Source organism: Pipistrellus kuhlii, unplaced genomic scaffold (assembly GCF_014108245.1).
Source record: "Pipistrellus kuhlii isolate mPipKuh1 unplaced genomic scaffold, mPipKuh1.p scaffold_m20_p_5, whole genome shotgun sequence".
In the NCBI taxonomy this organism is placed as follows: Eukaryota; Metazoa; Chordata; class Mammalia; order Chiroptera; family Vespertilionidae; genus Pipistrellus; species Pipistrellus kuhlii.
In genome coordinates, this window is record NW_023425551.1 from 72,710,675 (window position 1) to 72,732,278 (window position 21,604).

The window sequence follows — 21,604 nt, forward strand, 5'->3', positions numbered from 1 at the left end:
CATTGGTTTGACTGCTGAGACTCACAGCCTAGCTGTACAGAAGTGGCTTTTGGATCCACCTCCTCCAAATGTTTGCTTCTTGCCTGATTGATGAGAGAGCCTAAGACTCCTGGCTGGTGCCACTGAGCTGTCATCCTGCTTGGCCGTGTAGTCAGACAATATGGAAGTGGGGAATGGAGCTCCTGGCATTAATTGCCTGAGGGAGAGCCAGGCTTCACGTTTTTTCTGGCATGTATTGAGTGGATAATAGAGAAAATCTCAAAAGGAATTAATGAAATAAAAACAATTTTACCAAAATTGATGAAAGCTCGCATGCCATCAATTTGAGGGCATCCTTAGAAAATTAAATTTAACAGAATAAAATTGAGTATGGACTGTCTAGTGGGGATATTGTATCAAAGTTAAAAATCTCTGACTTCAATATTTGCATTGTGGTTGTTGGAGAATATCCTTGACCATAGGAGATATATACTAAAGTTTACAGGTATGGAGAGGTAAAGGGTTATGATGTCTGCCACTCACTCCAGAATAATTCAGCAAAATAATAATAGCAATAATATGAGAGAGAGCATGCATACAAATTTGGACAGATGTTAACACTCATAGAATCTAGGTGAAAGATTTGCAGGTATTTGTAGGTTCTCCCAATCTTTCTGTAAGTTTAAAAGTTTTCAAAATATAAAGTTAAGAAAAGCAAGGCACAGTGATTCCTCATCAAAGACATTTGATTGAGAGCAGTCACACAGACAGATGCAATCAACTGGAAGAGGCTCCCCAGAGTGCCCGGTGGCCTGTTTCTCTCAGGATTGTCTTGAAAGGTCCAAAGAACCTGTGGACAGAGGCATGGAGTTAAAGATTGTGTTCCATTAAGAGACTAAGAGTTCTCTGCTGTAGCCAGTTTGGCTCAGTGGATAGAGCCAGTTTGACCTGTGGACTAAAGGGTCCAGGTTTGATTCCGGTCAAGGGCACATACCTCATTGCAGGTTCGATTCCCGGCCCTAGTCATGGTTCATATGGGAGGCAACCAATCAGTGTGTCTCTCTCACATCCGTCTTTCTCTCTCCCGTGCCTTCCACTCTAAATATCAATGGAAAAAGTATCCTTGGGTGAGGATTAGCAACAAACAAAAAGACTAAGAGTTCCCAACCAACACACTCAACCCATGAAGTGGGGCCCTGTCTGCTCAAGGGATCATCTCTGGGCCAAAAGACACCATTCACTCTGAGATCGGCTCTGCCTTTTCTCCTCTCCATGGAGAAGCCGCTCAAAAGCCTGCTCTTCTGGACTGGCCTCCAGTTTTTATGCTGTTTTTTGAAGGTTCTTTAACCCACCAGCAGAGAATACACTGTTTATCAAAGGGATCGTTGACTGCCAGCTCTCCAGCTCCTCAACTTCTCTTATCTCATTCTTCAGCTTGTTGGCCTTCTCCTTTACCCGGAAAGGCAAGCTGTAGGGAGAAAACAACACCCTTAGTTTGCATTTGTCTGATGCAAAATTGATCAGCATGCTCAGTAAGAAGGCCTCCAATTTAGGAGATCAGTGTCAAATAAAACACTGTGCTAATTGTTCACCATTTGCCCCTGCCCCAAACCCAGATCTTTTTTCTGCCCTTCTCTGTCCGGGAAACTGACCCCTGCAGCTGTCATTAGCTTGACTTCTCTCTGAGCTGGGCGTGGCTAAGGAGAGACACCAACAGAAGATGAGAAGGTGAGCAGACAGGGTGGGATATTTCTTACCTAATTCCTGCCCTGTATCCTGAGGAACCCCAGTTCTGGCAGCGGCCACATTCTCCACTGCCACAGCTCCTTCTGAGCAGCCCTTCTACTCCCACTGCTCTGCAAACCACGATTCCTCCTCTTGCTGCTTAGACTTCAGAGCAGTAAAAGCTTCCCCCTGTTGGCAGCCCCTGGGTGTGTCACCCTCCCATGTCTTTTCTCGCAACTTGTTCACACATCTGTGAACACGTCCTTCGTGGAGCTGCCTTCAGAACCCCAGCTGAGTGTGCCTCTGCTTTCTGCTGGGGCCTTAGCTAACGCAAACACCCAGGGTCCTCCTCCCGGTCTGTTGAGATTTGAAATGACATATGCTGGGCTGGGCTGTGTGTGCAGCGATCAGGCAGTGAGACTCCTGGGATGAGTCGAAGCAGGGAGATTTCTATGTTTTGGTAGCTAGAACTTCCATTCTTTTAAGGAGAAATGCACCATGGGTGGGGGAAAGCCCTGATAACCCTGTGGAGGGTAGGGAAGACCCTGCAAGGAGGAAGAGGATAAATGCAGACCAAGTATGCCGAACTCGCGGCCCATAGACCGCATGTGGCCCACAACGAATATTTCTGTGACCCAGCCAATATAACGGTATGTAAGAAAAGTTTTAATAAAAATTTCATAGCTTAATTTTTATATTATCCTGTTACACATAATTATTAATAAGGAGCTATAACATTCGCTAATGACCAATTACTATAATCATGTTCCATTCATTTCCCTTACATGCCTTACGCACAGATGCACAATTTCTCTCCACTAATACTAACAGCGAATATTTTAACAGCTGATTGTCACGTCATTAGTCTTGGACTGACCTGTTCGATGTGTGCAACAGAAAATATTTTGCTTTCAGAGAACAAGGAAAATAGGTTTATTTGTGTTATGCTTATTAATTTGTGCAGTTATTCAGTGTCTGATAAATTAATGTTCAAGAAAAACTGTTAATTTTTATTAAAATGTTCTATTATTTTATGCTAACGATTACCCATTTATTTCAGCCCTTTGTATTCAGCATGTCTCTATCAAAATAAACCTATGTTTCTATGAAAATTGAAGCTTTTGTTTTTTTGAGGCCCATATAAACTTAAATCTTGTTTATTTGGCTCGTGTTAGCCTTTGAGTTTGACATGCTTGATGTAGACAAATAGATGGGCATCAGGTTATCATTTAAAACTATCATTTACAGCTGAAGCCGGTTTGGCTCAGTGGTAGAGTGTCGGTCTGCGGACTGAAAGGTTCCAGGTTCGATTCCGGTCAAGGGCCTGTACCTTGGTTGCGGGCACATCCCCGGTAGAAGGTGTGCAAGAGGCAGCTGGTCGATGTTTCTCTCTCATCGACGTTTCTAGCTCTCTATCTCTCTCCCTTTCTCTCTGTTAAAAATCAATAAAATATATATATTTTTTAAAAACAAAAAAAACTATCATTTACAAACAAACCCAAATAATAGAAGCCCAAGTAAAACTAGCAGGACAAAAAGTAATATACTTCCAAAACTGGTTTGGCTCAGTAGATAGAGCATTGGCCTGTGGACTGAAGGGTTCCGGGTTCAGTTCTGGTCAAGGGCATGTACCTTGGTTGTGGGCACATCCCCAGTAGGGGGTATGCAGGGGGCAGCTGATCGATGATTCTCTCTCATCGATATTTCTGACTCTCTATCCCTCTCTCTTCCTCTCTGTAAAAAAGCAATTATATTGTGTGTGTGTGTGTGTGTGTGTATATATATATATATATATATACATTTTGTTTTTGTTTTTTTTTAAGTAATATACTGACACTCTTTCTAGGTTGGAACCTTGCTTCAGTAAATAAAGTTCAGAATGGAACTAAGCAAAAATATGAGATCTGATAAATGATACTTTATTCAAATATAGGAATACTCCAATGGTTTCCTCTCTGCCTTTTCACACCCTAACCATCCTCCCTGGCTGCACTCAATTAAGCATCTTTCATTGCCAACAATCTCTTACGTTTCAGAAATCAGGAACCTTGTCTTTTTCTCCACATAACCCTCCACACACACATAGTGCACACACCTAGCACACCACCTGGCATCTGGTAGTTTGTCAATCATATCTTGTGAGTAGCCCAGCTGTCAGAACCCACAGAGACTTGCCTCCAAGTGTCTCACCAGCAACTCTCTATACAAACTGCCCTGCCTACCTACTGGGATTCAAAAGGTCCCTGTGTGTTGGGTGTCCATGAGTTCCTCCATAGGAGAAAATAATAACTGATATTTTCATAAAGATCCTATATAATAAAAGCCTAATATGCTAAGTATCTGGTCATCCATTCAACCAATCAAAGCATAACATGCTAATGATATGCTAAGGATGCTGAGACTACTTAACCACTCACTATGATGTATACTGACCACTAGGGGGCAGGTACTCAATGTAGGAGCTGCCCCTGGTGGTCAGTGTGCTCCCATAGGGGGAGCACCATTCAGCCAGAAGCTGGGCTCACAGCTGGCAAATGCAGTGGTAGTGGCAGGAGCCTCTCCTGCCTCTGTGCCAGCGCTAAGGATGTCTGACTGCTGGCTTAGGCCCACTCCCCAAGGGCATAAGGACATCCCCCGAGGGCTCCCAGACTTTGAGAGGGCACAAACTGGGCTGAGGGATCCCCCCTTCAAGTGCACAAATTTCGTGCACCAGGCCTCTAGTAGGATAATAAAATACAATAAAAACAGGGTGGGAGAACTCACTTGGGAATTTGTGGAAGAGGCTCAAGTGGAATAAATGTATCATATTTCTTTTCATAAGGCACTCTGAAAAACAGAAAAGGTGGTCATAAAATGGATTTGCTTCTACAGCAAAGAGGTCAATACATCATTGTGTTCAATAAAATATCTTATTTTCTCATTTTAATTGTCATCTATGGGCTTCAAGACTGTAAGGGCCATAATTCCTATTCTATCATTTTTAGTGAAAATCATTAAATCAGTTAATTTTTAATTGGTATTTTTAATGTAATACACCAACTATTTTTCTTTTAATGACCCTCCCTCTTTACTTAGTCACTTTGCTCTAAGTTTAGTTCCAAGTGTAAGTGAACCCAACTCGTAGTCACTACTCAAAAACCTGATTCAGTATGAAAATAGAAAAGTCTTAAAAGCTGTGGTAATAATAATAGGAATAAAATTAACAACCACTTTTTCTAGCAAGGATCCTATGTATAATTTTAATTTATACTCACATGTGTGCATACACTAGCGAACTACATATGGACATTTTAAAGATTTTTCACCAACCATGTTTTGTTGAGATCTACCCTTTTTGAAATAGAATTATATGTAGTAAAGAAAGATACAACTCCTTTCAATTTAACTAAATAACCCTGTATTGACATATACTTACAATGAAAAATTCACTGGTGGAAGAGTTGCTCCTACTTTGTAGAAGTCCTTACTCTGTTCTGGGTACATATATGGATTATCTCCTGGAGTTAATGTTGGGATTCCATTCCTGGGATCAATATCTGTGAACGACGTTTTTAAAAAAATCATTAAAATGCCTAAAAATTATCTGCAGATTTGCTTTAATGATTTATGGGATAATGGAAATAAGATAATGTAGTTCTTTATTATGAGGTACATACAGGTATCCTAAAGTTCTATTTATAATTGTCTTCCCTTGAGAAGATGACAAAAGTGTGAGCCTATGTTGGGGACATTTTCTAAAAGGTGTTACGATTACCTCACAAAAATATGGGAAAGAAGAATAGCTGAGGTTTGGATTCAAGTGAATGATGAATCAGAGATATCGCTGCAACAATGAGCAAAAACTCTAACTTAGCCCTGCATCAACCTAGGAGCCAAGAGATCACGTTTTAATTCCCAGTCAGGGTATATGCCCTGGTTGCGGGCTTGATCCCCCGTGTGGGGCATATAAGAGGCAGCTAATCAATGATTCTCTCCTCTTGACATTTCTGTCTCTCCCTCTCCCTTCCTCTTTGAAATCAATAAAAATACATAGATTTCTTTAAAACTCTGACTTAAATCTTTTCATCCCTGCGCATGAGTGCCTCGTGAATCCCTGAATCCTACAAAGTTTGAGAAACAACTGTCTGGGGCTGTGCCTCTCAGGAGGAAGGTAGGTAATGAGAGGCCACTCCTCCTTCTGCTTCAAGGCCTGGGCCATGCTGCACCAGGAGGTGGCCTTCCCTGTGAAGAGGAGCCACACTACTTACTCAGCTAGAACAGTGGCCGGCAAACTCATTAGTCAACAGAGGTAAATATAAACAGGACAACGATTGAAATTTCTTTTGAGAGCCAATTTTTTTAAGTTATTTTTATTTTTATTTTTAAAATATATTTTATTGATTTTTTACAGAGAGGAAGGGAGAGGGATAGAGAGCTGGAAATGCCGATGAGAGAGAAACATCGACCAGCTGCCTCCTGCACACCCGCTACCGGGGATGTGCCCACAACCAATGTACATGCCCTTGACAGAAATCGAACCTGGGACCTTCCAGTCCGCAGGCTGACGCTCTATCCACTGAGCCAAACCGGTTTCGGCGAGAGCCAAATTTTTTAAACTTAAACTTCTTCTAATGCCACTTCTTCAAAATAGACTCGCCCAGGCCATGGTACTTTGTGGAAGAGCTACACTCAAGGGGTCAAAGAGCCGCAAGTGGCTCAAGAGCCGCAGTTTGCAGTTCATGAAGCTAGAACTATGACACCCAACTCAGGCCCTTCCAACACCCAGGAAGTGATTACCAGATGAGTAATCACTTGAGCTCGAAAGGAGACAGCAGGTACGAGATAGTCACTTAAACCACCTCTCTGACACCAGATGTGAAAAAGAACAAGCCTGGGCCGCAAGGCGAACCCGGCCTTGGGATCATATTACAGGTCCCAGACTGAAGTGGTCCATTTGTCTGTGCGCGTCAAAGCCCAATAAGACACGAACAGGAGTTTGCAGCCAAGAAAATAAGGGCTTATTGAAGAGATGGCACCATGCCCAAGAGTCACAAGTGAGCTAATGCTCAAAGACCTGGCTCCCCGATGGCTTCCAGGTGATGGATCATATAGGGGAAAAATCATCAATCATGGTGGCTGAAGGCGTTAGGGTCATGGTCTCCACTGATGGGTTGAGGCAAGGGGTAATCATTGATCGTTGCATCTGGCCCTGATGTTAGCCATGGAGGTGTTCTTTCTGAACTTGCAAGGATTTGTTCAGTGGGATCTGTTCTGCTTTTCTGGGTGCTGAGCTAGCAACTGAGGCCTAACATTATTTTATTTTTTTTTAAGCAGCTCTCTTTTTTGTTAATTGGTTTATTTGTTTGTTTTGTTAATCTTCACCTGAGGATATTTTTCCATTTATTTTTATTAATTTTTTAAAAATATGTTTTATTGATTTCCACAGACAGGAAGGAAGAAGGATCGAGAGCTAGAAATGTTGATGAGAGAGAAACATCGACCAGCTGCCTCCTGCACACCCCCTATCGGGGATATGCCCGCAACCAATGTACATGACCTTGATCAGAATCGAACCTGGGACCTTTCAGTCCACAGACCAACGTTCTATGCACTGAGCCAAACCGGTTTCAGCTCGGCTCCATTGATTTTTAGGGAGAGTGGAAGGAAGTGGGAGAGAGGGAGACATCGGGGTGAAAGAGGCACATGGATTGGTTTCCTAATGCCAGAGCCTGCAACCAAGGTACATGGCCTTGACTGGAATGGATGCTCTATCCTAGGGGTGTCGAACTCAATCAGAGAAGGGGCCAAAATCTAAAATCCAGCCTAAATCGCGGGCCGAATGGTTTACTGAACAGTCATAAACTGTCATTGTGATGGAAACGCAGCGGAGTGCAGTGATGACAGCGCGGTGCGGGCCACATTGCAAGGCCTGGCGGGACAGATTTGGCCCGCGGGCCTTGTGTTTGACACATGTGCTCTATCCACTGAGCCAAACCGATGAGGGATAAGGCATTATCTTTAGTTTGACTGAAAACTCTGGCTCTGTAGTCAGTAGATCTAGGACCTTGTTCCTAAGACTATTGGATGCTGACCAAAGCCTCACTGTCCTGAGGGCTTAATGAGCAAGCAAGGGAGAAGGGGGTGGGTGTGTCAAGGCCCTGGATGAAGCCAGTTTGAATTTAGGGGGAGGGAGAGAAGAACAGATTAAAGGAAATAAGGTTTCTGGGCGGTTACAATTAGAAGCAGGGCTGGAGGCACGTCCTCATTCTTAGCCCACACGCCCAGTGTACAGGACTCATTGCCTTCCTCTTAAATGCTGGTTTTGATATCACTCAATTCAACTGTACCTGTGAGGTACGCCAAAGGAAAAGCTGTTTCCAACTTTCCCAGATTCCTCTACTGAAATCAGAGAAGCCACCTTCCAACAGGTGGAAGTACTGGGGAACGGAATTGTTTTACCATTCTCTTTCAAAAGCCTTTTCAATTGCTACGACTCTTCATCTAAACTTCTTATTAGCTCTTAAGGGTAATGCGGTAGCATTAGCTTGTGTGGAGTGCCTGATGGGTATGAGGGCAGAGGGTTCCAAGCAGGGAGAGTGGAGTGACCCTCCCAAACCAGGGCACTGACAGGTCAAGAGAAAGCAACAAAGGGGTGGTGAGAAGGGTTGGGACTTTGGAGTCAGTCCTGCCTGAGTGCAACTTCAGTTCTGCAGTTTCTAGTTCTATGCCCTCCAGCTACTTATGTAACTTCCCTACGCCTTGTTTATAATTTTTTTTTCAAATGTCTACTTTGCAGAGTCATCATGAATACTAAATGAGAATAATCTGGACCCATAGTAAGCGTGCAAGTAGCATTTGTTGTTGTTGTTGTTGTTGTTATTATTATTATTATTATTATTATTATTGGAAATCAGGACTAGGCTAATAGCACCCCCCATTCCAAGTCTGTTTTTTAATTTGGAAAATACAATTGCCACCTACCAAAGGTATAAACTTTTGCCTAGGGAAACTTACCTAGATGGGGGAATAAGTCATGTATTTAACTTTAGGAAGTTAAATAACATTATATCAGGTGGTAAATGCTATATACAATACTATAAGATAGTAATCCTAACATTTTAGCATACCTAGCATTCCCTAGGGAACTTGTTAAAAATGCCGCCTCCTAGATCCCAACCTAAGAAATTCTGTTTCAGAAGATCTGGAATTGTTCCTAGAACCAGCATTTTTAAAAAATATATAGAGGGAGAGAGAGAGAGATATAAACATCAATGATGAGAGAGAACCATTGATTAGCAGCCTCCTGCATGCCCCCCACTGGAGATCAAGCTTGCAACCCAGGCATGTTCCCTGACTGGGAATCGAACCCTGACCTCCTGGTTCATAGATCAATGCTCAACCACTGAGCCACAGTGGCAGGGCCAGAATCAGCATTTTTTTTTAAATACTGTATATTTTTATTGATTTCATAAAGGAAGGGAGAGGGAGAGAGAGATGGAAACATCAATGATGAGACAGAATCATTGATTGTCTGCTTCCTGTATGCCCTCTACTGTGGATTGAGACCATGCTCTACCCACTGAGCAAAACCAGCTAGGGCCAGCATTTTTTAAAACAAGCTCTCAGTTGATTATGATACAGGTGGTCTGAGGACTACTTAGAATCTACTACATTTCACAAGAAAATGTCAGCAAGCAGGAAAAGGATCAATGGCTTGTATTCAAGTATAAGATGTTACTTTTAGGGAAAATCTTCCAAACAACACCTCTGAGATCATACACTTGTTTAAACTATTATTATCTATAATAATAGAAGGGTAATATGCTAATTAGTAATCAGATGGACAAAGCCAGGGCCTGAGGGAAGTCTGTGCTGGCAACCAGGAGAAGGAAAGCCTACTCTTGCAGGAATTTTGTGCATCAGGCCTCTAGTTATGTATATTATGGGATCTTGACATAATTTCTAAGTATTCCATGAAAACAGGTATCAGCCCGAAGTGCTGGCCACTGTGTATCAACAGCTGATGGACCCATAACACATTGTACTTGTTTATGCTTTCAGGTAAGCCAGCCAATCTTCTAGCCATGAAGATGTGCAGGAGGTAGAAAAATGAACATATTATACACATTACAATTAAAGATCCATATCAAGGAGCAAACTGAAATTAATTAAAAAAGATATATATATATATATATATATATATATATATATATATATATACACACACACACACACACACACACACACACACACACACATTTTTTTTTTTTTTAAAGGCCCTGGTCGGTTTGGCTTTGTGGACAGAGCATCAGCCCTCGGACTGAATGGTCTGGGTTTGATTCTAGTCCAAGTTGCAGGCTCGATCCCTGCACACCCCCTACTGGCTGGGATTGGGGCACATGCAGGAGGCACTAATTGATGTGTCTTTCTCACATCGATGTTCCTCTCTCTGTGTCTCTCTCCATCCTTTCCACTCTCTCTAAAAATCAATGGGAAAATATCCTCGAGTGAGGATTAACAACAAAAAAAGAAGTCCTTGCACAATCACCTAAGAAGAAGTAATCAAACTAAGACAAATCAGATATCAGTTTACAAGAAATACTCAGGACAGAGAAACCTGCTAAATATATCAAGGAATGTAATCATTTAAATCCTGGCTAAGGCAAACTCTCGACTAGCGATAAATAACCAAGTTTACTCACTAGATAAATTGCAAGGGAAAAAAGGAGGGGGACCTATATATTATTTAATCCTCACCCAAGGGTATTTTCCCATTGATTTTTAGGGATAGTGAAAGACAGAGAGAAATACCAATGTGGGAGAAACACATTGATTGGTTGCCAGACCGGGGAGGAGTCTGCAACCAAGGTATGTGTCCTTGACCGGAATTGAACCCAGGACCCTTTGGTGTGCAGGCCGATGCACTACCCACTGAGCCAAGCCAGCTAGGGTGAAACGTATATATTAAAAGAGACTTTTAAACTAATTGCAAAGTATGAACCTTATTTAGATCCTAATTGAGACAAACTATAAATATTTTTTAAATCATTGCATTTGTGAAGCAATTGAATATTTGAACACTGAATATTAGATAATATTAGTGAATTGTTGCTGTTTTTTTAAGCTATGAGAAGGGTATTGTGGTCATGTTAATAAAAATAATACTTATTGCCGGGACCGGTTTGGCTCAGACCGGCCTGCAGACTGAAAGGTCCCAGGTTCGATTCCGGTCAAGGACATGTACCTTGGTTGCAGGCACATCCCCAGTGGGGGGTGTGCAAGAGGCAGCTGGTCGGTGTTTCTCTCTCATCAATGTTTCTAACTCTCTGTCCCTCTCAATTCCTCTCTGTGTAAAATCAATAAAATATATTTTAAAAAAATAATAACCCTTATTATTAGAGGTACATAAGGATATATTTACAGATGAAACTATATGATGTCTAGAACTTGTTTTAAAATAATTCCTGGGGAGAGGGGTAAAACGAAACATGGTTTAGGCACATGTGGATCATTGTTGAAGCTAAGTGATGGGTACATCTGGTTACACTATACTCTTCTCTCTACTTTGGCACATGTTTGTAAATGTTCTTACTAAAAAGTTTTCCTTTTTCATGAAGGTAATCGGGGTTACCAGTGGAGTAGGGGGAGGAAAGATGTTATGTTTAGGGAGGGGCCTATTGGAGGCTTCAAATATAAAGACAATGTGCCATTTCTTATACATGTTTTGAAATTTTATTCTATATATTAATAGTCAAAAATATACCTTAGTATTTATTTGTTTTTAAACATCAAAGGAAAAAAATAAAAGGAATAATCACAAAATTTAGGATAATGTTGAGTTAGGAGGGAAGAGATGGGTTGGGGTTAGGACTTGGATCATACTGATTACCTCCTTCACTTTTTTAAAAAATATGTTTTTATTGAATTTAGAGAGAAAGAGAGAGAGGGTAAGGGAGAGAAACATCAATAATGAGAGAGAATGCCGAAGCTGGTTTGGCTCAGTGGAAGAGCGTCGGTCTGCAGATTGAAAGGTCCCAGGTTTGATTCCGGTCAAGGGCATGTATTGGGTCGGCAGCTAAGTAATTGCGGGTTTCACACATATATGGCTTCAGTTGAATTTTTAGGTTTGCAGACGTAGTACAAATGTAAAACACATTTTGTTATTTGATAGTTGGCTATTCAGCTGTTAATCAGTAAAAAAAGGTTTTTGATCTGTTTTGTAGTTTTCGTTTGGCGTTCATTGAAAAATGGAAAATCAAAAGGAACATTTTCGTCATATTTTGCTTTTTTATTTCCGCAAAGGGAAAAACGCATCGCAAGCTCATAAAAAGTTATGTGCTGTTTATGGTGACGAAGCCTTAAAAGAACGGCAGTGTCAAAATTGGTTTGCCAAATTTCGTTCTGGTGATTTTTCACTCAAAGATGAAAAACGCTCTGGTCGTCCAGTTGAAGTTGATGACGCCCTAATCAAAGCAATAATCAATTCGGACTGTCACAGTACAACACGTGAGATTACAGCGAAGCTTCATGTATCACATACATGCATTGAAAATCACTTAAAACAACTTGGCTATGTTAAAAAACTCGATACATGGGTTCCTCATGAACTGAAAGAATCACAGTTAACGCAACGCATTAGCAGCTGCGATTTGCTAAAGAAACGTAATGAAAATGATCCATTTTTAAAACGACTGATAACTGGTGATGAAAAATGGGTTGTTTACAACAATATCAAGCGGAAAAGATCGTGGAGCAGGCCAGGTGAACCAACTCAAACAACATCAAAAGCTGATATTCATCAAAAGAAGGTTTTGTTATCAGTTTGGTGGGATTACAAAGGAATTGTCTACTTTGAACTCTTACCACCCAACTGAACGATCAATTCTGATGTCTACATTGAACAACTAACGAAATTAAACAATGCAGTTGAAGAAAAGCGGCCCGAATTGACAAATCGAAAAGGTGTTGTATTCCATCATGACAATGCAAGGCCACACACATCTTTGGTCACTCGGCAAAAATTAATGGAGCTTGGTTGGGATGTTTTGCCACATCCACCATATAGTCCTGACCTTGAACCATCTGATTACTTTTTGTTTTGATCTTTACAAAACTCCTTGAATGGTAAAAATTTCAATAATGATGATGATGTCAAATCGTACCTGATTCAGTTTTTTGCTAATAAAAACCAGGAGTTTTTTAAACGTGGGATTATGATGCTGCCTGAAAGATGGCAAAAGGTCATTGATCAAAATGGGCAATACATTACAGAATAAAGTTATTTAGTTCCATGAAAAAATTGTCTTTGATTTTCTTTTTAAAATCCGCAATTACTTAGTTGCCGACCCAATACATTGGTTGGGGCACATCCCCGGTAGGGGGTGTGCAAGAGACAGCTGGCCGATGTTTCTCTCTCATCGACGTTTCTACAATAGCTCTCAATCTCTCTCTTCCTCTCTGTTAAAAATCAATAAAATATATTTTTTTAAGAATAAATAAAATAAAAAATAATAATAATAATGAGAGAGAATCATTGTCATCTGCCTCCTGTATGCCCCACTGGGGATGGAGCCCACCACCCGGGCATGTGCCCTGACCAGGAATCAAACCATGACCTCCTGGTTCATAGATTGATGCTCAACCACTGAGCCATACCGGTCAGGCTCCATTCACTTAAAAAAAAAAAAAAAAAAAAAACTTTAATATATGATATCACGCTATGTTTAAACTTCCACAGCTTGCTTCTTTATTGCTGTTGTTAATCATCACTGGAGGGTTTTTTTCCATTGATTTTTAGGGGAAGAGAAAGAAAGACTGATGTGAGAGAGACACATTGATTGGTTGCCTCCCCCACCACCGCCACCACCATCACCAGGGCAAATGAACCTACAACCCAGATACATGCCCTTGGCCGGTAATTGAACTCATGACTCTTCTGTGCCATCCGACACTCTACCACTGAGCCATGCAGGCCAGGGCCTCCCATTCACTCTGGCTATATACCGTCACTGGTCCAGTTCTGGACAGTGAGACATGAGTGGAAGAAAGTCTCCTAAGGACCACATGGTAAAACTTTTCCTTCCTTCTAAAAGGGGAAGGCAACAAGAGACTTTCCTCTTTCCCTGGTCATAAATATAGACATGATGCTTGGAACGGCAACAGTTATCCTGTGACCGTAAATGATAAGTATTTTTTATAAGACACCCACACTATTAAGAATGACAGTGCCTAAAGACAGAATGAGCCTATGTCTTTAATGACATTACTGGGCAACTAGACCATACCAGCCACCTAGATTTCAAAGCTTCTTGTTAGATACATAATAAATATCTTATGATTTAAGCTTCTAAAATTAGGCTTTTCTCTTACTTGCAGCCAAGCGCAATCCTAAGTAATATACACCTAAACTTGGTCCCTTCTCGGTATTTCTCAGTTGTTTCCGATTTAAACCAGTTAAATAAGTCCTTCTCTCTTTTTTTTTTTTTTAATATATTTTATTGATATTTTGCAGAGAGGAAGGGAGAGAGATAGAGAGCTAGAAACGTCATGAGAGAGAAACATCGACCAGCTGCCTCTTGCACACCCCCTACCGGGGATGTGCCGCAACCAATATACATGCCCCTGACCGGAATCGAACCTGGGACCTTTCAGTCCGCAGACCGACGCTCTACCACTGAGCCAAATCAGTTTCGGCTAAATAAGTCCTTCTTGTTCTCCCCTATGGCTGCATCTCAGTTGGGAGTGGGAAGCACAGCACAGGGCTTTAGTGGAGGTTTTGGGTCCTGGGCTACTGTCTGCACACCACACTGGTGTCTGCTGCTCGCTTTAGCTCTGCTCCTCTCTGAGAGTTGGCATTTATTTCTGTTGTCTGCTAAAATATGGCATTCAGTCAGAGCCTCAGGAAGCCATCCTCTCCACAATGCATTAGGTGAAGCATAAGTTTATTCTCATAAGATCCCTGGCTTGACGGTTCATGGTGCATTATTACACTGTGGCCTCCTGGCATCCCAGGGTGAGCTCTCCTGGCTTGTTCTTTCTCTTTCTCTCGTTCCCTCATTCCTTCACTCTGTCCCAACCTCCACAGCCTTCACAGGGCACAGAAAGACAGCTATTCTTCCACTCCTCCTGGATGGGTGAGCCCTGAGGCTGGCTTTCTGTCCACTCATTGCTACCCACAGCTTTCACTACTATCCAGCTCAGAGTCAGGGCAGATGCCACCTCCCTCTGAGGCTCGAGGTCATCCCCAGCCACACTCCGAGGCAGAAGCCCCCGCTATTTTCATGCCCAGTCACCCACTAGATTTGGATCTCAAGAGTTGGGCTTCTCAATGTCCCCCCATCAGTAACTTCTTTCCTACCTCCTCTAGTCTGGCTTTTCATGTATTCTCTACCTAAACAAAATCCTTGGGTTTCAAATCTATTAGTTACTGATATGAGTTTAAAAGCCTATTTTAAAACACAAAAATGAGAACTTTCTATTTCTTTCTCTTTGTAGTCCTGCTACGGCGATTCTATTCATCCCTGAAGCTATGGCTGCCTCCCACACTGGTATTTCTATAGAAGAGTGTGCCATAAAAGGTCTGCTGGTACTCAGCAACATTTAGGGTCTTTAATAAATTATGGGACACAGAACTCACCAAGTTAAATAGGTAGATAGATAGATATGCTCTTGACAATGACCTTTAAATAAGCTATGAAATAATATACACTTCAGGCTAAGGTGGATGGGATGCTTTTCTTGGGAAGAATATAAAGTACCGTGTAAATGCATGTGACAGACAGCATCTAACTGAAACATACATGCTTTTCTTCAAACTTCCATGAAGGTTTCTATTAATAAGTATCTAAGAGAACTTATCTGATGGCTGAAATGTCACATTAGCATTTCATGAGATTCAGAGGGGGAAAAAAATATGGATCAGCATCTGTTGTGAGTTCTTTGCTGAAAAGTGCAGCCTGCCAACAATCCCCTGCACTTGCCCATCATCCTGGCTGCACTAGGCTGGCATGTGGCCTCGCCGGGCTGCCCCAGCCACGAAATGCTGGGCCTGCAGAATTACGACTCCAGGGTGTTGTCAGGCATTGCACAGGTAAGGTCCAAGGGGACAACATTACCATATTTCTTTCTCCCGAGGCACTTGTCCACCGTCCTCTCCGCTAGAGACCTCCTGTTGCCGAGGAAGACCCCCTTAAAGAAGCACTGCTTTCCGACGTGGTAGGTGTGGATGTTGCTGCTAAACCTCGGGTAAAATGTCCACTCAGGGCGTTGCCCATCTTCTGCAACACATCAGAAAGCCTTCCGTTAGCACCGCTGCCAGGCCCAGAATGCAACGGGGTGACAAAAGGTCGTGGAAACTCCCCAGGCACCCTCTGGCTGCACACCCTTATCCACAAGCATAATCTCTTGGCCCTCCATCAGGGCGGGTTAGCCGCTGTGGGACTAGACAGAAAAGGAAGGAAAGTGGGGAGAAAGCTAAGAAGCAGGTTTCTGGGCGGTTATAATTAGATGCAGGGCTGGAGGTAGCTATTTGTTTTTTTGTTTTTTTTTTCCTTTTTAACTTCTTTTTTATTTATTTATTTTCTTTTTTAACTTCTGCTCCAAAAATGAAGCCGATTGTTACGGCCGGAAGTAACGTATGGGTAGGGAAGCTCAGAGACAGTTTTACAAGCACCTAAGGTCCACCCTTCACTCTGATGAGCGGGTAGGAGGAAGAGAATGCCCACCAACCCAGGAAGGGCTGGGCCAACCGCAGCAACCATGGGTGGAATATGGTGTTGGCAGCCACAGTGGCATATGCATGCACGACAGTGACCCTGGAATATGTGTGCATGTGATTATGGCAAATGCGAAAGGCTGCTGTGAGACCTCAGGCAAGTTACTGGACCTCTCAGTGCCTTTGTCTCCTCACTCTATGCTTTTCCTATGAAATTGCTAAAGGGATTTTACACGACAAAAGGTCTCCTAAAAGCTCTATGGCTACCTGAGAAGCACTTTGGCTCTGTGGTCGCCAAGAAAGAACAAGGGCTTTGGAAGCAGGCGAATTTGGGTTCCGATCCCATCACTCTACTCCCTCACTATGTGGACTTGTCTGGGTCTCTGAACCTCTCCAAGCCTCAGTCTTCTTCTGTATAAAATTATTATACGTATTGACACAGAAAGAGCTTGAGGATCTATTTACTTTGAGTGAAAATCATTTGTGTACTATTTTCTATGGTCGAATACTACCGCCCATATATCTATATATGCAAACACATGCACTCCACATTTTTGGAAGAATAGTGCATACATTAAACTCTTCACAGCAATGGGGCAGAATGGGGATACTGTTAGAGAACACTGGGGAAGTGGTTTCTTTATATATTCCATATATTTCTTTATTTTTTATCCTTACCCAAGAATTTGTTTTATTGATTTGAGAGAGAGAGAGAAACATTGATGTGAGAGAGAAACATTGATTGCTTGTCTCCCATACATGCCCTGACTAGAGATCGAGGCCACAACCAAGGTGCCCTGATAGGGAATCAAACTCGCAACCTTTGGTATATGCAACAATGCTCCAACCAACTGAGCCACCCAGCAGGGCTATCTATTTTATTCTTTAAGCACTTTGATACCGTTCTTTTATAGTTTTTATATAAAGGAATTTTATTTTTGAAGAACGTGTAATGATGTTTTCCCCAGCCTAGTTGTTGTGAGAGTTAGAGAGGAAGCGTGTCAAATGCCTGGCGCCTAGTGGGTCTTCAGTGCATGGTGCCAGACAGTGTGGCGGACTCTGGACAGACCCTGAGCTTGGAGGCACGTGGCGGAGGATCTGGGGCTCACTCACTTGTCTGCGGCTTTAGCAGGCTACACTCCTTGATATATTTATCCTTTTGGATTTCAGGCAATGAGGTCTCAGAGGAGTGGTCAGAATGTGAGCTGGAGGACTTCGAGTCCAAATCTGCAGCAGGGCTGGCAAGGAAGCAGAAGGGTTAGCGTCTTCTTAGGGCTGGTATTTAGAACCTGATCTTACATATCTTACACTAGAATTACCCTCACTTATGATAATTAGGCATACCCTTCCTTACTCACCCATGGGCATATAATTTATTTATTCACAATTTGAGAGTCTAAAACATATTCAAAAGTTGCATGCTTAAAAACAGTTTGGTGGGTTCTCAAAAAATGTAATATAGAGTTACCATAAAACCCAGTAATCCCACTCCTAAGCGTTTAGGGTTTACCCAAAAGAATTGAAAACAGAAGCTCAGTTGGTTGGAGCATATCATCCCATACACCAAAAGGTTGCAGGTTAGATTCCCCATTGGGACACATACCACATTACAGGATCAATCCCCAACCCGGGTGCACAGGGGAGGCAACTGATCAATGTTTCTCTCTCACATTTATCGATCATTCTCTCTCTCAACATACTCTCATGTGAGGATTTAAGAAGAAAAAGAACTGAAACAGAGACTCAAACAGATATATGTATACAAATATTAACTGCAGCATTATTCATAACAACCCAAAAGTAGAAAACACTCAAATTCCCAAAAAAGATGAATGGATAACCAAAATGTTGTGTATACATACAATGGAATATTATTCAGACATATAATGGAAAGAAGTCCTGATATATACTACACGTAGATGAACATTAAAAACATTATGTTAAGTGAAATAAACCAAAACACAAAAGAACAAATACTGTATTATCCCACTTACATGAAATATCTAGAATAGGTAAATTCATAGAGACAAAAGGTAGATTTAGTATCAGGGGCTGAAGAGAGGGGAGAATTGGTAACTATTGCTTATTAGATAGAGACTTTCTGTTTGGGTGGTGAAAATACTTTTAAAATAATAATTGCACAACATTGTAAGTGTAATTAATGACACTGAACTGTACACTTAAAACAGATAGTCCAGCTAGGTTTGGCTTAGTGGTTGAGCATCAACCTATGAACCAGGAAGTCACAGTTCAATTCCTGTGTGGGACACATGCCTGGGGTTGCAGGTTTGATCCCACTAGGGGGCGTACAGGAGGCAGCCAATCCATGATTCTCATCTCTCTCTGAAATCAATAAAAGTATATTTTAAAATAAATTAAAAATGGATAAAAATGTAAATGTTCGACTATGAATATTTTACCACATTTTTTTTATAAAGTGACGATGTACTGATACATGTTACTACATTGATAAACCTTGAAAACATTGTGTTAAATTTTAAAAGATAGACACCAAAACCCACGTATTGGTTATTCCATTTATATGAAATGTTCAGAATAGGCAAATCTAGAGAGATAAAAAGGAGATTAGTGGTTGCCTGAGGCTGGGAATTAGCAGACAAAAATGATGCATGTTCAATAAAACCATTAAATGGAAATTAAAAAGGAATAACTATAAAAAGAAGAGGAAATAATCAAAAGCAAACCTAGATTGAAATGGTTCTATAATAACGGAGCAGTACATTTGGTGCTGAACTTCTTGGCAGCTGAAAGGACCTACAACAAGGTACTGTGGGTGTCAGCAGAAAAAGCAGCTGCTGTAAGCAGCTTTGCATGGGACAGATGGCCTTGGCCAATGTTTTCAGGTATCTGTTATCAAATCATAGGCTCTTTTTTCATAAGATTATATCACCCTATATTTGAATAGTGTCAAAGCAACTTTATATGCTTGTGTTTACTCCCTACTAACAATCTTGTGATGCAGGGTGGGCCAATAGAACCATTTCCACCTAAAAAGAAAATGGACTTTCAGAGAAGTTAAGGCTAAAACACCCCTGGTGGGGTCCCTTGGCCTAGCCTGTAGGGAACGGGTGAAACCAGCAATCCAACATCCCCAAAGGGGTCCCAGATTGCAAGAGGGTGCAGATCATGCTTGAGGGACCAACTGGTGCACTATCAGGGCCAGGGAGGGACATGGGAGGTTGGCCAGCTGGCAAGAGACTGTGGGAGGGCTCCAAGGCATGTCCAGTCCACTTCGCTCAGTCCCAATCAGCCCGACCCCAGCAGTTAACTTACCTACCAGTTGGAGCGTCTGCCCCCTGGTGGTCAGTGCATATCATAGTGCACAGTTAAGTAGCCTTAGCATATCATTAGCATATTACGCTTTGATTGGTTAAACGGATGACCAGACACTTAGCACATTAGGCTTTTATTACATAGGATTATTGATATTAGAAAGGGAGGGAGAGGGAGAGAGAAGGAGAGAAACATTAATGATGAGAATCATTGATCAGTGGCCTCCTGCACACCACACACTGGGGATCGAACCTGCTACCCTGGCATATGTCCTGACCAGGAATCAAACCGTGGCCTCCTGGTTCCTAGGTCAATGCTCAACCACTGAGCATGCTGGCCTGGCTATTGTGATTTTTTTTTAATGCTGGTTTTATATTTTCAAATTTTTTACAATGAATCGAAATTACTTTCATTATAACAAAATTTGTTAAAATAAGGTTTTCAAAATTTTTACTGTAAAAGATATACACATAAAGAAAAATACACAAAACATAAAATAAAAATATACTTACTATTATAAATAATTTAGAGCCAACATCCAGGACAAAGAATAAACAAAGCAAGGCCAGCTGTCCCCTCCTGCTCCCCAGAAGCCCTCTGTGTGCTCCTTTCCCAGAGAGGACCCTCATAGTAATCATTTCTTTGCTTTTCTTTAAGATTTACCACCTGTGTGTGTATGTATGTATTCCTAAAAAACATAGTTTCATTCCACCTGCTTTTGAACTTCATAACAGCAAGCACTTGCACAGCACTGATTATATGCCAGGGGATCAATCATCTAATCACTTGCCCAAATTCACACAGATGCTAACTGGTAGAGCTGGCTCCAGAATCCATGTTCTTTCCAAAGATGTCAAGCTACCCATCAAACTGTCGGCTCCCTGGTCAGAGTTTGCCCCGCTGTCAATGGCTCTTCCCTGGACCCTTACTTACTCTGGGCGAGCAGACACACTGCAGGGGCCCGGAGGCTCACTGACACTTGGACCTGTGACAACAGAAGACGAGGGGCTGACTTTTTGGGCAGAGGATGTTGTGTTGTGTTGGCAAAGCATCCCTTAGATTCCAGAAAATCCTTGTGTTTAGTACCTGCAACACATAGATATCACCATTTGATTACATTAATGACAATACTAGTACTTTCCACTTCGTCTTGTTCCCTAGATTATAATTTTCAATTAAAAATATTAAATGTAGCCCTGACTGTTTGGCTCAGTGGATAGAGCGTTGACCTGCAGACTGAAGGGCTCCAGGTTCGATTCCAGTCAAGGGCATGTACCTTGGTTGCAGGCACATCCCCAGGAGGGGGTGCACAGGAGGCAGCTGATCTAGGCAGCTGATCTCATCTATGTTTCTAGCTCTCTAGCTCTCTCCCTTCCTCTCTGTAAAAAATCAATAAAAAATATATGTATATATTTTAAATATATATATAGAGAGAGAGAAGATAAAAAAATGTTAAATGTTGACATAATTGCAGGTGTCCCCCTTTTCCTTGCATTTTGCCCACCTCCATCCCCTCCCACCCCCCTAGCTCCAGCCTTTCGATCCCTTGGCCTTCACCAAACTATTGTCCGTGTCCATGGGGTATGTATATATGTTCTTTAACTAATCTCCTCACATTCTTTATCCAGTCACCCTCTCCTTGGGCACCGGCTAGTCTGTTCCATGTATCCATGCTTCTGGTTCCATTTTGTTTGTTTATTTTGTTCATTAGATTCCACATATCAGTGAGATCACATGGTATTTGTCTTTCTCTGACTTGCTTATTGCACTTAGCATAATACTCTCCAGGTCCATCCATGCAAAGGGTAAAAGTTCCTTCTTTTTTTAATTAACATATTGAGCACATATTGTGTACCGAATATTATGTTAACATCTTACACACATTTTCCTCATTTAATTCACAGACTTAGGTAT

The 21,604-nt window shown here is 41.7% G+C and overlaps 1 protein-coding gene across 1 annotated transcript; it reads right to left on the reverse strand.

The window, feature by feature from the left end:
* Positions 1-1,081: 1,081 nt before the first annotated feature.
* On the reverse strand, positions 1,082-20,772 carry SPATS1 (spermatogenesis associated serine rich 1). The gene is made up of 6 exons (XM_036415059.1): positions 20,624-20,772; positions 17,510-17,634; positions 15,798-15,959; positions 5,120-5,240; positions 4,468-4,530; positions 1,082-1,447 (listed from the first exon to the last, which is right to left on the reverse strand). The coding sequence occupies exons 1-6, from the start codon at positions 20,740-20,742 to the stop codon at positions 1,300-1,302; spliced, it is 738 nt and encodes a 245-aa protein (XP_036270952.1). The 5' UTR covers positions 20,743-20,772; the 3' UTR covers positions 1,082-1,299.
* Between the last annotated feature and the right edge of the window lie 832 nt (positions 20,773-21,604).

Bases quoted from the DNA above. Each gene is read 5' to 3' on its own strand.
- SPATS1 (XM_036415059.1), bottom strand. From the start codon at position 20,742: ATGCTTTGCCAACACAACACAACATCCTCTGCCCAAAAAGTCAGCCCC. The intron at 5,241-15,797 runs GTAATGTTGTCC...CGTCGTTCACAG, and splicing joins CCTCGGGAGAAAGAAATATG to ATATTGATCCCAGGAATGGA. The intron at 4,531-5,119 runs GTAAGTATATGT...TCTGTTTTTCAG, and splicing joins CCACCAGTGAATTTTTCATT to AGTGCCTTATGAAAAGAAAT.